Source organism: Schistocerca gregaria, chromosome 11, assembly GCF_023897955.1.
Source record: "Schistocerca gregaria isolate iqSchGreg1 chromosome 11, iqSchGreg1.2, whole genome shotgun sequence".
Taxonomy (NCBI): Eukaryota; Metazoa; Arthropoda; class Insecta; order Orthoptera; family Acrididae; genus Schistocerca; species Schistocerca gregaria.
This window is the reverse complement of record NC_064930.1, coordinates 39,357,593-39,370,804: the sequence shown is the minus strand read 5'-3', so window position 1 is coordinate 39,370,804 and position 13,212 is coordinate 39,357,593. Positions and strand designations below refer to the sequence as shown.

The following is a 13,212-nucleotide window of genomic DNA, read 5'->3' as shown; positions in this document are numbered from 1 at the left end:
TTTTACTTTTATCTTCAAGATTTCAAGTTTTAGATTCAATTATTGCATGCTTAATCTAACATATTCCCTATGTATTTGAATTTTAAAGGAAGGATGCAATCAAAATAATTTCTGATTTAAACATAATTTTAAGAAATTCTTTCAGGAGCTATCTTTAATTCCACACGGCCAATTGTGTGAAACCATTATCAATAATTTATAAAAGGAACTGTTACTATAACAATGAATGAAACTCACTTTTCAAACATGTGATTGCCCAAGAGAAAACTTGGAATCGCTCTTTCCTCAGCTGAATTGTGCTTTTGATTCAACTAACATTTAATGAGTAACTATACTGTTGTATTCCATTAAGAAATAATTGTATCTCTATCCACACCAGGCCTACTGATCACACAACAAAATCAAATTATTTCCAACATCAAATGGTGCATATTTAGCAGTTCAGTCATTTCTATAATGAAGTAAACAAATTTAGTTGATAACCTACAAAATATTTCAATGCACCCTATGGGTTGTTCATTAAAATTAGTTAAACAATACTTCACAACAAGAGTAATTAGCTATTATGTTGGTTAACTGTCATAACACAGCTGTCTCAAACACTACTTCTCAAATATTATGAGAATCAATAGTGGACAGATTACATTAACCTCTCAACAGAGCCACATCATTTTATGACAAGAAATTAAGAATGTTCGGACATTTACTCAGCCATAACATTACTTGTAGATCAGAATTGTTTTGAGAAAATATTAAATTCTTTATAAACTTGACTACTAAAGACAATATGATTCATCACTGAAGACTTAACACACATCCATTGAGTTAACTGTGTTGCAAAAGATATGTACAATACCAATCCGTGTTTGCAACATCTGTATTCAGACACTGTATGTTTTGTTTTGAACATTATACATACTGGTTAGACAGTGATTAAAGGAAACACAGTTTACCAATAAAATGAAAAAAAGGTAAGGCATATGTACTCATTTCCAGCAATTATTTGGTTGGTATGTGGTTCATGGCATATTTACTTAATTTTAATATATAATAGATACAAATAAGATACTAAAATAAACAACAAAATGTTCTCCTTCACTATTTACAGCAGTCTCCCAATGCTGGGATGGCTTTTTCATTCTGTAACTGTACAAGTCTCATAGAAGTGGAGAAAACTTATTGGCATCACATTGAAGCCTTAATCTCCCTTTACTCGGGGAAACTACAAGTGTTGTCATGTTAAATGAATTACACTTACAAGAACTGAATCTTAGCTCAGCAACAATAAACTGGGTCATAGTGATAAATGATACCTTCGGAGGAAATCTGAATACAGAATGGGGAAACAATACATATGAAGTCCCACAGGACTGACCTACATAAATGTTGTGCTAAAGCCATTGGAGGTGCCTTCATAATCTGCAATGCTTGCCGATAATTAGTACACTGATAATGGCAAACACATTCATACTAGAAACAGCCAGGAGAATAATGGAACATGCTTGCAACTGGTTTACAGGCAACAGCACAAAAATTCAACCTTTATATTTACAAAAACATACATCATGCAATTCCAAACAAATTCAAATGACTTACAGATACAAGCGATATCAATGACAGACACTGGGTGAGGTTCCAAGAGTTAAGTTCTCAGGCATTTAGTTAGATAATAAATTAAGGAGGCACCAGCATGACAATGTGATAACCAAAAAGCTCATCTCTCTCTGCCCTGCAATTAATGAATGTTCCTCCAGAGTGTCTACATGCAGAAATGCTTCCCAGCATGCTTTCTCTCAGTCCTAGCCTATAGGATAATATGGCAGCAATGAACAAATTAGTATTTATCCTGTACAAGCTTGTAGTAGGAATGTGATGTGAACACTTTGCATCTACATGTCACTATGGAGCTCCCTATTGCCTTTCACATTGAATAACATTGATATTGTGTTTATTTCTATTTGGCTTTCCCAGAATATAATTCCAAACAAAAGTGAACACTTCAAAAGATGCCATTGAAATTGCCTGTAGGTGAGTAATGCTGAGGGGATCAACTTGACAATTTTACCAATTTCTGGACCCCATTTCTTCATCTCACAGTATGGTATCTTTTTTATTGGTGGGTGTTTGTGACAGGCTCCACCTATGTGTACCAATAACACTGGATGAACTATGATGCTACATGGGAACAGCATTGAGTTTCCTAAACTGACATGCTTGCAAATGTATCGATCAAGTCTATTGTCTGGATGCTTAAATGTGTAGAAAAGGATTTTGATATTTGTGATCAGTAAATGACAAATCTGGTCCTAAACATAGCTGTGAAAAGTACACACACACACACACACACACACACACACACACACAAAATGTGAGCAACATGAAAATTATATGGTTCCTTTGGAAATAAAGGCTTTGCAGGCATGTATAGAAATAAAAATCTGACCCCAATTCTGTACCTTTGTAATAAATAAAGTTATAGTCTTGTGAAATCTGATTTTAAACATCCTTGAGGAATTTCTTGCACAGGTATAACTTCTTTCAGTGAAATATGATTATCTTAATTTGTCTTGATGGCTTGCACCTATTATTGAATGTTTCACAATGTTTTTCAGAAAATTAAATTTGGTTTCAACGCTGTAATCTCTGTCCTGGCTAGAGATATGGTGTGAATGTTATTCATTTATTCATTCTTTAATTTACACATTGCATTCCATAAATGAAGACATGGATGGATGTGGGATGAGCCACACTGCAAATCGTAAGGCATAAGCTCCCACAGGGATTTCTCTCTGTGAAGTGTAGTGACGACCAGCTGTTTGTGACTAGTGCTAATCTACTCACATGGCTAATTAAGGGAACTAGTAATAGATTATTGTATATGTATGTATATGTACATTTACTACTATGAAAAATATCATTGTTGCTCCTACTACATTGGTCAGCTACTTATTTTGCCTAGAATTTCCACATACATCTATACTCCGCTATCCACTTAATGGCACATCGCAAAGGGTACCCCATAACCCTGCTGGTGATATCCGTTCCCATTCCACTCACAAATATGAGAGAAAAAGACTGTATATGTGCCGCTCAATCAGCCCTGACTTCTCAAATTTCACCTTCATAGTCCTTATGTGTTGTGTATGTTGGCAACAACAAAATCTTTCACCAGTCAGCTTCAAATGGCAGTTCTCTACATTTTCTCAATAGTGTTTCTAGAAAGAACATCACCTTCCCTCTGGGTATTCTCATTTGAGTTCCTGAAGGATCTCCGTTACACTTGTGTGTTGTTTGAACCTACCAGTAACAGATGTAGCAGCCTGGCACTGAACTGCTTCTCCAACAAAGTATTAGCTTGCTATCTTGCTCTAGCTTCTCATGCAATTACCTAATAAAATTCCCAATTCCACAATTACTACAGAATCTTGCTGGCCATATGCCAGTATCAAAATGGTCAGCCCTATTTTTCTGCATCATTATTAAGCTCTTGCATTTTATGCTCCCGAGACCACAAAGGTTGCATGTCCACTCTAGCTGACAGAGCTAAGATATTTACTGCACAACTGCATGTACTACTCAGCATCACTGTTATGGTCACACATCCTATCCGTAGATTTCTCAGGTGTATACCACTGTTTAATCTAAGTTACGTATTTTCAAAGTAACAAGTGGGGTACAACATCAGTGATTTCAGTGCCTACCACATGACATGGTATTCCAGACCACACAATCAGCAACACACTGTTCTTCACACCTGCTATGGGTGCAGCACTCCATGCAGTGGACACTATCCCTGAACCTCTGGCCTTGATGCCATGGAGACATCTTGTTTGACCTGTGATCTCTTGGGCTGCATATGAAGGCCAGTATGGTCTTTTGTATTTTCAATGTAAGTGGTCACCAACTACAATCCAGCCACTTTGACAACAACAGCTATGCCCTAGGATACCCTACAGATCACTGTTTTAGCCAAACTCCTCATATGCACATCCTTGACTACTATGTGCAGCATTCTCATTTATGTAGAACACTTCTTGTGGAACAACACTACTACTGTTTCACTTACTGTCCTGTCTACTTGTGATGCCAATGAATCCCTTTCATTTGTTTAAAATGGCATAACATGAGTCCCTGTGACATTTAAGTCTTGGCCTGTTAGCTGTGAATCAGCTACACTCCTTTATATACTCTCTGAGCTGTCCCTAGCAAGATAGTTTAGATCCTAGACCGGTATGCTTGTATAATCACCACACATTCCAGTGTCTGAAGAAGCTAACATTTCAGTGCCTGAAAAATCCTTTATAGCTTCAGAAAGTTTGTTTATGAACAATCAGATCAAGAGTGAGCCAGTACCTAACTTTCGCAAATGTGTGCTGAATGTTCCCCAATATTTGTCTAATTTCATTCTTGTGACATGTTTATTAATGTGAGCTTCTCTTTCCCTTAGCAAGGTCATAAAGCATATTTAAAAAAATAGTCTTTCTTCTTCAGATCTGCCAGGACTTGAATGGTGAGGCCATACATGGCTTCAGCTATGTACAATCATTCGCTAAAAGCTATAAGAGTTTTTCTATTAATGAAAATTTTATAAGTAATACAATTGGTACCACAGTAGCTGCCACAATATGTACAGGTTATGGCCAACGTATCGGGGCTGATCTAGAACCCACAAATTTCATCTCTGTTTTTCAAATCCCAAAAATATTTTGGGGCAAACTCAAGAATGACTATGATTCACACAAAAGATAAGAACAGCCAGTGTCTATTTATCAGAAGTTGTTGAAAGTAGGAGTATCCCTCAAATCACCTACAATATTAGAACTTACACTTCATCTAAATGTGAATTTCGCGACCATCACAGACAACCATTATACAATGTAGTTGATAACAATAAGGGCTACTGAGAACAGGATTATACCAGCCGCTAGTCCACTTCCACTTCAAACAGACAGAATGTAAGAGGTGATCTGAAAGTCAAGTGCAGGAGTACAAGAATACTCTACGATTACAAACAGCAACAAATTCCAGAAAACTGACAATCTGTGACAATTCCACTGCAATGCATCTTTACTCTACACACTTAACAAAAGACTTACTACTTGAATACATGCAATACATCAGAGATGTAAATACTTACAGTATTCTCAGTTATATTTAATTCAGGATCCTCCTTGATAAAATCAGTGGACAAAGATATTCCCAATGGATCTTCAACAGACTGAAAGAAAAACACAATCTGTGAATTATAACTGCTTGCTATCTTCTGTGTGTATATGACAGCTCTCAATATTCTTTTCTCATTAGTATCATCCAACTTTGCAGAGATTCTTATCAATTGGGAAGGGAGTGTGTCAGAATGCATCCAAATCAGTTCCATTGCCCCTGATTTTGCTATCAGCCATTGTGGAGTACTTATTTGGCATACTTTCACATTCTATTCCTGTTACATAATCCACTCTGATTTCAGAAGCACTATGGTCTACTCTATCGGATGGTTGTTCCCCATATACAAATTTGATATACATGTGTGGCAACATTTCAAAATTAAATTCAGATATATAAATATGCAAATAATCTTGCAACAGTAAACCTATAAACAAGAGGAATTTTTGGTCATTAATCAAATGAATGTGGCATTCCACACATTATCATCAAAATTATCAAAATTTAATGTTATTTACACAGCTTCTTGCCATATCAGCATGTATTTTCAGTGCCTGCTCTTTAGGGAACAATGCAAATTTATGTCATGTGTACTTGAGGAAAATCATACGGAATTCCACAGCAGGATTTCAGTGATGATGTAAATACTACAGTGAATAGTGACTGGGAACTGTAGAATATACACCCATCACATGTCATACTTCCACATATGTTACAGCACTGTGACACAGATGTAACAAGATTAACAATTACTTCCAAGAGGAAGTCTTCCTTGCTCCGTTTACAACAAATATGTACTTAAGGCATTCATTACATAGAATCACAATAAAAATTTAAAGCAACAGTAATGGTTCATAAAGGTATGCTTGTTACAAGTGCTGTTAAAATACTATTGGTAATACCCTACATGGAATATAGATTTATGTATCAGGAAGCCGTTTCTGAAAGTATTTGTTTGGAGTGTAGCCATGTATGGAACTGAAACATGGACGATAACTAGTTTGGGCAAGAAGAGAATAGAAGCTTTCGAAATGTGGTGCTACAGAAGAATGCTGAAGATAAGGTGGATATATCACGTAACTAATGAGGAGGTATTGAATAGGATTGGGGAGACGAGAAGTTTGTGGCACAACTTGACTAGAACAAGGGATCGGTCGGTAGGACATGTTTTGAGGCATCAAGGAATCACAAATTTAGCATTGGAGGGCAGCGTGGAGGAAGACCAAGAGATGAATACACTAAGCAGATTCAGAACGATGTAGGTAGCAGTAGGTACTAGCAGATGAAGCTTCCAGAGGATAGAGTAGCATGGATAGCTGCATCAAACCAGTCTCAGGACTGAAGACAACAACAACAACAACAACAACAACAACAATACCCTACAAATAACACATCTAACTAGAGTTTCTTACTACACTTCCTGCACAATACAGTGCTTGTGTAAAAACTTACATTATGCTCAGATCCAGCACCACGGTGTTTCAGTTCGGGATCTTCCTTTACGCAAGCACTAGGGTCGCAAACCTTTAATGGGTCTTCAAGAAACTGAAAAACCAAGAAAGTGACGTATCAGCGCATCTGTCTATAGTTCCTACATGGCACTGTCATACAGGGGAAGAGAAGGGGCGAGGTGGGGCGTGGGATTGGGTGGGAGACGGGGTGTGGGGTGGGTTGGTGGGGGGAGACGGGGTGTGGGGTGGGTTGGTGGGGGGAGACGGGGTGTGGGGTGGGTTGGTGGGGGGAGACGGGGCGTGGGGGCGGTGGGGGGACGGGGCGTGGGGGCGGTGGGGGAGACGGGGCGTGGGGGCGGTGGGGGGAGACGGGGCGTGGGGGCGGTGGGGGAGACGGGGCGTGGGGGCGGTGGGGGAGACGGGGCGTGGGGGCGGTGGGGGGAGACGGGGCGTGGGGGCGGTGGGGGAGACGGGGCGTGGGGGCGGTGGGGGAGACGGGGCGTGGGGGCGGTGGGGGAGACGGGGCGTGGGGGCGGTGGGGGAGACGGGGCGTAGGGGCGGTGGGGGAGACGGGGCGTGGGGGCGGTGGGGGAGACGGGGCGTGGGGGCGGTGGGGGAGACGGGGCGTGGGGGCGGTGGGGGAGACGGGGCGTGGGGGCGGTGGGGGAGACGGGGCGTGGGGGCGGTGGGGGAGACGGGGCGTGGGGGCGGTGGGGGAGACGGGGCGTGGGGGCGGTGGGGGAGACGGGGCGTGGGGGCGGTGGGGGAGACGGGGCGTGGGGGCGGTGGGGGAGACGGGGCGTGGGGGCGGTGGGGGAGACGGGGCGTGGGGGCGGTGGGGGAGACGGGGCGTGGGGGCGGTGGGGGAGACGGGGCGTGGGGGCGGTGGGGGAGACGGGGCGTGGGGGCGGTGGGGGAGACGGGGCGTGGGGGCGGTGGGGGAGACGGGGCGTGGGGGCGGTGGGGGAGACGGGGCGTGGGGGCGGTGGGGGAGACGGGGCGTGGGGGCGGTGGGGGAGACGGGGCGTGGGGGCGGTGGGGGAGACGGGGCGTGGGGGCGGTGGGGGAGACGGGGCATGGGGGCGGTGGGGGAGACGGGGCGGTGGAGGAGACGGGGCGTGGGGGAGAGAGGGTGGGGGTAGAGAAGGGGGAGAAAAGGGGAGTTTCTTATCAATCTATTTACAATAAGTGACATGCGCATAACATCTCCAGTCAGCAAAATCTTACAAGACCATATCTAGGTCGTTGGACAATGGCAAAAGCAAAATTAGATTCGACATTCATCATAATGCGATCATAATGATGATGCTATGACATATTAGAAAGTAACTTTTTATTCCAACACTGGACCATGTTATGACTGGCATGAGAGAGCGTTTTGCTGAAGAAAATATTTATCATTTTACATTCAACATCCTTTTTCCATCACAATTACTGGAACATGATGCTAATTATCTTGCACACAAACTAAATCAGTGCTTAACCAAACTACTGTATTTTGAAGACGACTCACACTTTGTGATTAAAAAAGAGACTAATGGGACAGTCTCTTCAATAGAAGCGAAGAGCATAAATGCCCTTAATGATTGTGTTTTTGTTATGCAACCATTGTCTCTGTATACTATATCTGACTATCCTACTTTGCACAAGCTGTACAAAATATTTGTCTACCTGCATCTATTGCTGGAGTAGAAAGAAGTTTTTCAACACTGCGTTTTACAAAGACATGGCTGATGTCAACAGTGAAGGAGGATTGACTTAATGGCTTAGCTCTGTTGGACACTCAGCCTGACATTGCTTGTCATGCTGACAATGTAATTAACCAATTTGTCACGAAGAGTAGGTGCATAGAATTCATCATTAAAAGTACAGAACCACAACTTAACTTTTTTATATCATGTATATGTGTATAATCAGTTTCAATAAAACTTTCTTACGCTTTTCATATGACTTTATTAGTTTTTATTACAGTAAAAGTAAAGGTAGCTCAAGATATCTTTAGTGAGCCCTCCTTGAGGTTTTTTTGTATTTGCCACTGTCTCATATGAGATATGGTTTAAGTTGCATTGGTCAGCTGTTAACTGAGGCTCGTGTGACACCACAAAATCTGTTGGTTGGGCTCAGAGGACATCCTAGGCTCACTTTTTGGCTGTTGGCTGAAGAGGCAATGAACATTTGTAATTGAGGCAAGAGAACATCTTTTAATTTGTAGAGTCAAGCTGTGGATGAACTACTATCACCTCATTTTGAGCAGAGTTTAAGACTCAGATCAGGCCTTTCATTAGTTTTGTGACCTCCACTACATATTCTCTGGAAAATGGTAGTTTCAGAGATGCAATCTCACATTTACAAAATTGTAATGCATAGCTTCATGCAGTCTATTACACAGTTGTCTTTTGTTTGTTTTGAGTGGCCAGCAACTGCTTGTCTCAGAGGCTCAAACTGCAGTATGTGACACCAGCACAGCACAGTAGGGGATGCATAATTACCTACTGAAAGGTATGCATATTTTATTCAAACCAGTAGAAAATACTAGGTATCGGTAGTCAATCACTTAATGCTCCCAGTATGCACTGTAGCCCCTTTCAGATGCGTTGATGCAGCTGCACAATGAGCGAGTGTTGACCATAATGGCACAGTGAGAGGAGGAATATCACACTGGCTGAATGTTTGTCCCCATTGTTGTGGGTTGATCCGAGCAAGCAAAATTATACCATGTTGTGACAATTGTTCTTACCAAGAAATGATCACAAACAGGGAATGCTGATATTACACGTTCATGTCCACAATGCTGGACAAATGATTGCAGTAAGGAAAACATGTTCAGATTGTTGGAACAGAATGTCACGATACATCGACATATCCGAAAGAATGGACACCACATGTACAATTAAGGTGATGTCAGCCAATGATCCTTTCAGTGTAGATGCACACCACACTATCTCTTACAGGAACCAGTGAGACACCATGTGTAAGGAGGATCATGAGCATGAGCACTGCATCAGTGGTGAGTAAGTTCAGAATTTGGGTATGACAGGAAGCATGCTAGAGTAGACCATGCAGATGTGATGACCACTGTGTCCAGATGGCATAGTCGTCACTGCAACTGCCCGGTCCCCATGAGACTTGGGTTCAATTCCTGGTCCAGCACAAATTTTCAACTCTCCCCATTGATGTAAATTAATGCCCACAGACAACTAATGTCTCTACTTCCTTTGTCCCTGAGTCATTGTGGCTGCAGGATCAGAATGCTGTCTGTCCCCTTGGACATGTCTAAAAGAACAGACAACACATGCATATTTGACATGTTGAGATTAGATATCAATAAAAATTTATTTTGCAGTAATAGTGATTCCTTCCATTTATGTTTAACCAAAAATATGTAACTTTACCTTGGGCTAACTTTCAAGACCTTTAGTCAACAATCCCTGCTCGTTGAATGTAGCATTATTGAGCAGCCAAATTCTGCCTGAAATAACACCCACAGCACTCAAAATCAATTAGCATGTATGCATTAGGTTACCGTTTTTTTAAACAAATGTGAAGCCCGTACACTATTTGACTGCTAACAATACCATGATTTAATCAGGGTTGTTTCAGAATCAAGTTACATATGAGGGGCTTATTTCAATAGTGGTACAAGTCCATTTTTGTTCATCTTGAGATACAGAGTCCTAAAGTTAAATGAGTGCTGAAAAATCTGCAGTTGCGATACCACAAATATATTCAAGCATATGGCTTCTTGCTAGACACGAACCTTTCTTTCTCTTTGGTTGGATTATTAATTTCAGAAGCATTATAGGCAGAAAAGTGGAGGTAATGGACTTTTACCACTATTGACATAAGCTCTCCCTCTCCCTATCCCTCTACCTCTCCCTCGTTTTACGATTACATTCCTTCCATGCTTTTGTAGTAAAGAGGTGCAATCCCATATTTTAGTAACTTTAAAGCGTATTCATGGTCTGTTGCACAGATCTTAATTCTTTTGAATGAAAAGCTACACAGTGCAATAAGCATTAGCCTCCACTGGTGAAACATCAGAACAATAGCAAGCTACATATATAGCTTTCTCTGTGTGTTTTACTGTTAATTCTTGAATAGAAGTACTGGAATGGATATAATGTGTGTACACTGTGTGCAGATGGAGGAGCTAGCCTCAGTTCACAAACAGCTGAAGATGCGTTTTGCCACATTCAGTAGCATTTGCTGCCTATTGTAGTAGTGGGGGCCGAGAACCTGGCTCATCACATAGGTTGCCTAAGGTGCCACCTATTTTGCCTACTGCCTCTGTTGTCAAGACAACTTGTGGTGTACCCAATGTGGCTGAGTTGTCCTCACCAAATGGTGAGGGATGGGTCCTAACAGTTAGTGCTGTTTGAGGCAGAGAGTGATGTGGAGGCTGCCTTACCCATTGACCCTGTGAGTGGACTGGTAGGTGTTCATTCATCAAGGTCCACACAGGCCCAAGTGGAGAGAAGTTTTCTAGTTAAGCAGGACCTCCGACGTCAAACGCATTATGGAGCTCCTTAGGGAAATGGCATCCAGGACTGGAAATGAATCCTATGTGTACTGAATATGTCTGCCATGGAGCCTCATCTGAGATGTGGAAAATGTCCTGCCTGTAGCTATGAAACGTACAGGGTGTGGCTGTCTACAGGTTGTGGCTGATGTTGGTACCAATGATACCCACCATTTGGGTTCTGAGGCCACCTTCAGTTTACACTGAGAGGTAGCACAAATGGCGAAGAGCCCCTGTGTCACACATGAGTGCATGCAGCACACACAGTTTGTATCAGCATTCCAGAATTGATTCAAGTCCTTTGGTTTGGCATGAGTGGAGGGTCTCAACCAAAGGCTTCATCGATTCTCTCTGACAGCCCAAACTGCAGACTGCTGGGAATGCATTATGAGGTGGAGAATTGTAGAAATACTTGATGGGTCAGTGGTGCGCTACATGAAGCAAGCTAGGCAGTTGTTTGAGGTCCTCTGATGAATGCACGCTAGTCAGACTGCATACCAAGTAAAGACCATACTACCATTAACATGTTAACAGTAAATTCTTGATGTATTTGTAGTTCCTGAATGTAATGCCCTCCAAGAAAGTTGTCATGTTCAAAATACTCTTGGACCAAAGCTGGCTGAAACATTGAGCAGAAAACCTTGAAGCCATGGAATGTACACTGAAGAGACAGATGACACATCTGTGGGATGGTAGCATCAAAGGAGTGGAGGGGAGACGAAGGGCAAGAATGAATATGAGTGAAATTTGTGCAATAAATGGAATCTCATGCTATTGGTGGTAACCCCCAAACAGTAGTAAAAGTAGGATTCTCAGACTCAATAATATTCTTATATCGCCAACATATATAACTATACTTAAAATACTTTTTGCCACAAATAAGTAGGCAGTTGTGCAAACATTCATTTTCATTCCATATGTTTTGTGGATTAGCTATGACTGCTGGACACCATCACAAGAGAAGGTACTTGTATAGTTTACTATGTGGTAATGGCAGGTACATCACACCTGTCCATTTGTACCATTCAGTTCTGATGTATCTTACTGTTTTCACGTAATTTAAGGCATAAAGTAATGACTAACTGCATAGCAGAAGTACTAAGTCATTGAAAGGCACATCAACTTTGCTAGCTTTCCCACAGATACTGCTACAGAACTATCGTCTCATTTTACAGGCTGACTACATTGTGGCAGCACTGTGGAGAAGCAGACTAAACAGTTTCACATGACCGGTAATTATGGGATCCATTTCCATTCTTGCAGATGAATTGATTTTTTTTTTCCAAGAGCCATCATACAGGATCACAAAATCATTCAAGAAAATTTTTGCACCAACTAGGTATGTCTGTAGTTTTGCACGTATTTCCTGTGACTTTTCTTACAAACTGGAATGACCTTTGCCTGTTTCTATATATGTGCAAACCACTGTTCCATAAATGAACAATTCGGATGGCAGAATGGTGTCAGTTCAGCAACGTTTTTTGTGTAACTGAATCTGCTAACTACACTTTACGGTCATGTGACCTCTGGTGTATTCATCATCTCCTTTTGGAGTGCATTCCATATGGAATTATAAGGATTATGGCGCTGGACTTTACTGCTAAATGCTTCTGTGTTTTTCTAGTACTTTGTGGCTCAATGGGTAATTGTGACACTATAAATCCAAAGGTCCTTAATCGTTGAACAGCAGGTACTTTGTAACTAGTTGGGTAAATCAGTTCAGATGTGGAAAGAGGGTAACAGCACATTGTAGTCAGTAGAACTGTGTGTAGTAGAGAACTCCGGTGTTTAAAACCTCCAGGCTGATGACAGCTTTACCTCTAGTTTATATTTATGTTTACCTTTCTGCCATGTATTCTCTTCATGACACAAGCAGATGACTGATCCTTGGCTCTGTCACATACACCAGTTAACAACTTATTAGCCTTACAAACGGGCTTTCCAAACTTATAAAGCTTGTGAATGCATCTCACATGGAACCTGCAGCTTCATTATCTTCTTTCTGGCTGCTGTGCATGTACGTTTGCATTAAAACTGTGCAAGCCGCCAAACGGTGCATCGTGGATGGCATCTATTACA

At 41.6% G+C, this 13,212-nt stretch overlaps 1 protein-coding gene across 13 annotated transcripts in view; it reads right to left on the bottom strand.

Annotated features, from left to right (window-relative positions):
- Positions 1-13,212, bottom strand: part of LOC126295173 (zinc finger protein 492-like) — a 113,780-nt gene that overhangs the window by 77,716 nt on the left and 22,852 nt on the right. For 10 of the 13 annotated variants that reach the window (XM_049987468.1, XM_049987469.1, XM_049987470.1 and 7 more), the window contains 2 exons: positions 6,616-6,708; positions 5,138-5,218 (listed from right to left, as the gene is read on the bottom strand). In XM_049987468.1, coding sequence (XP_049843425.1) covers positions 5,138-5,218; positions 6,616-6,708 — 174 coding nt within the window. The remainder of the gene's footprint in view (positions 1-5,137; positions 5,219-6,615; positions 6,709-13,212) is intronic. The other 3 variants (XM_049987473.1, XM_049987474.1, XM_049987472.1) reach the window with 1 other exon arrangement.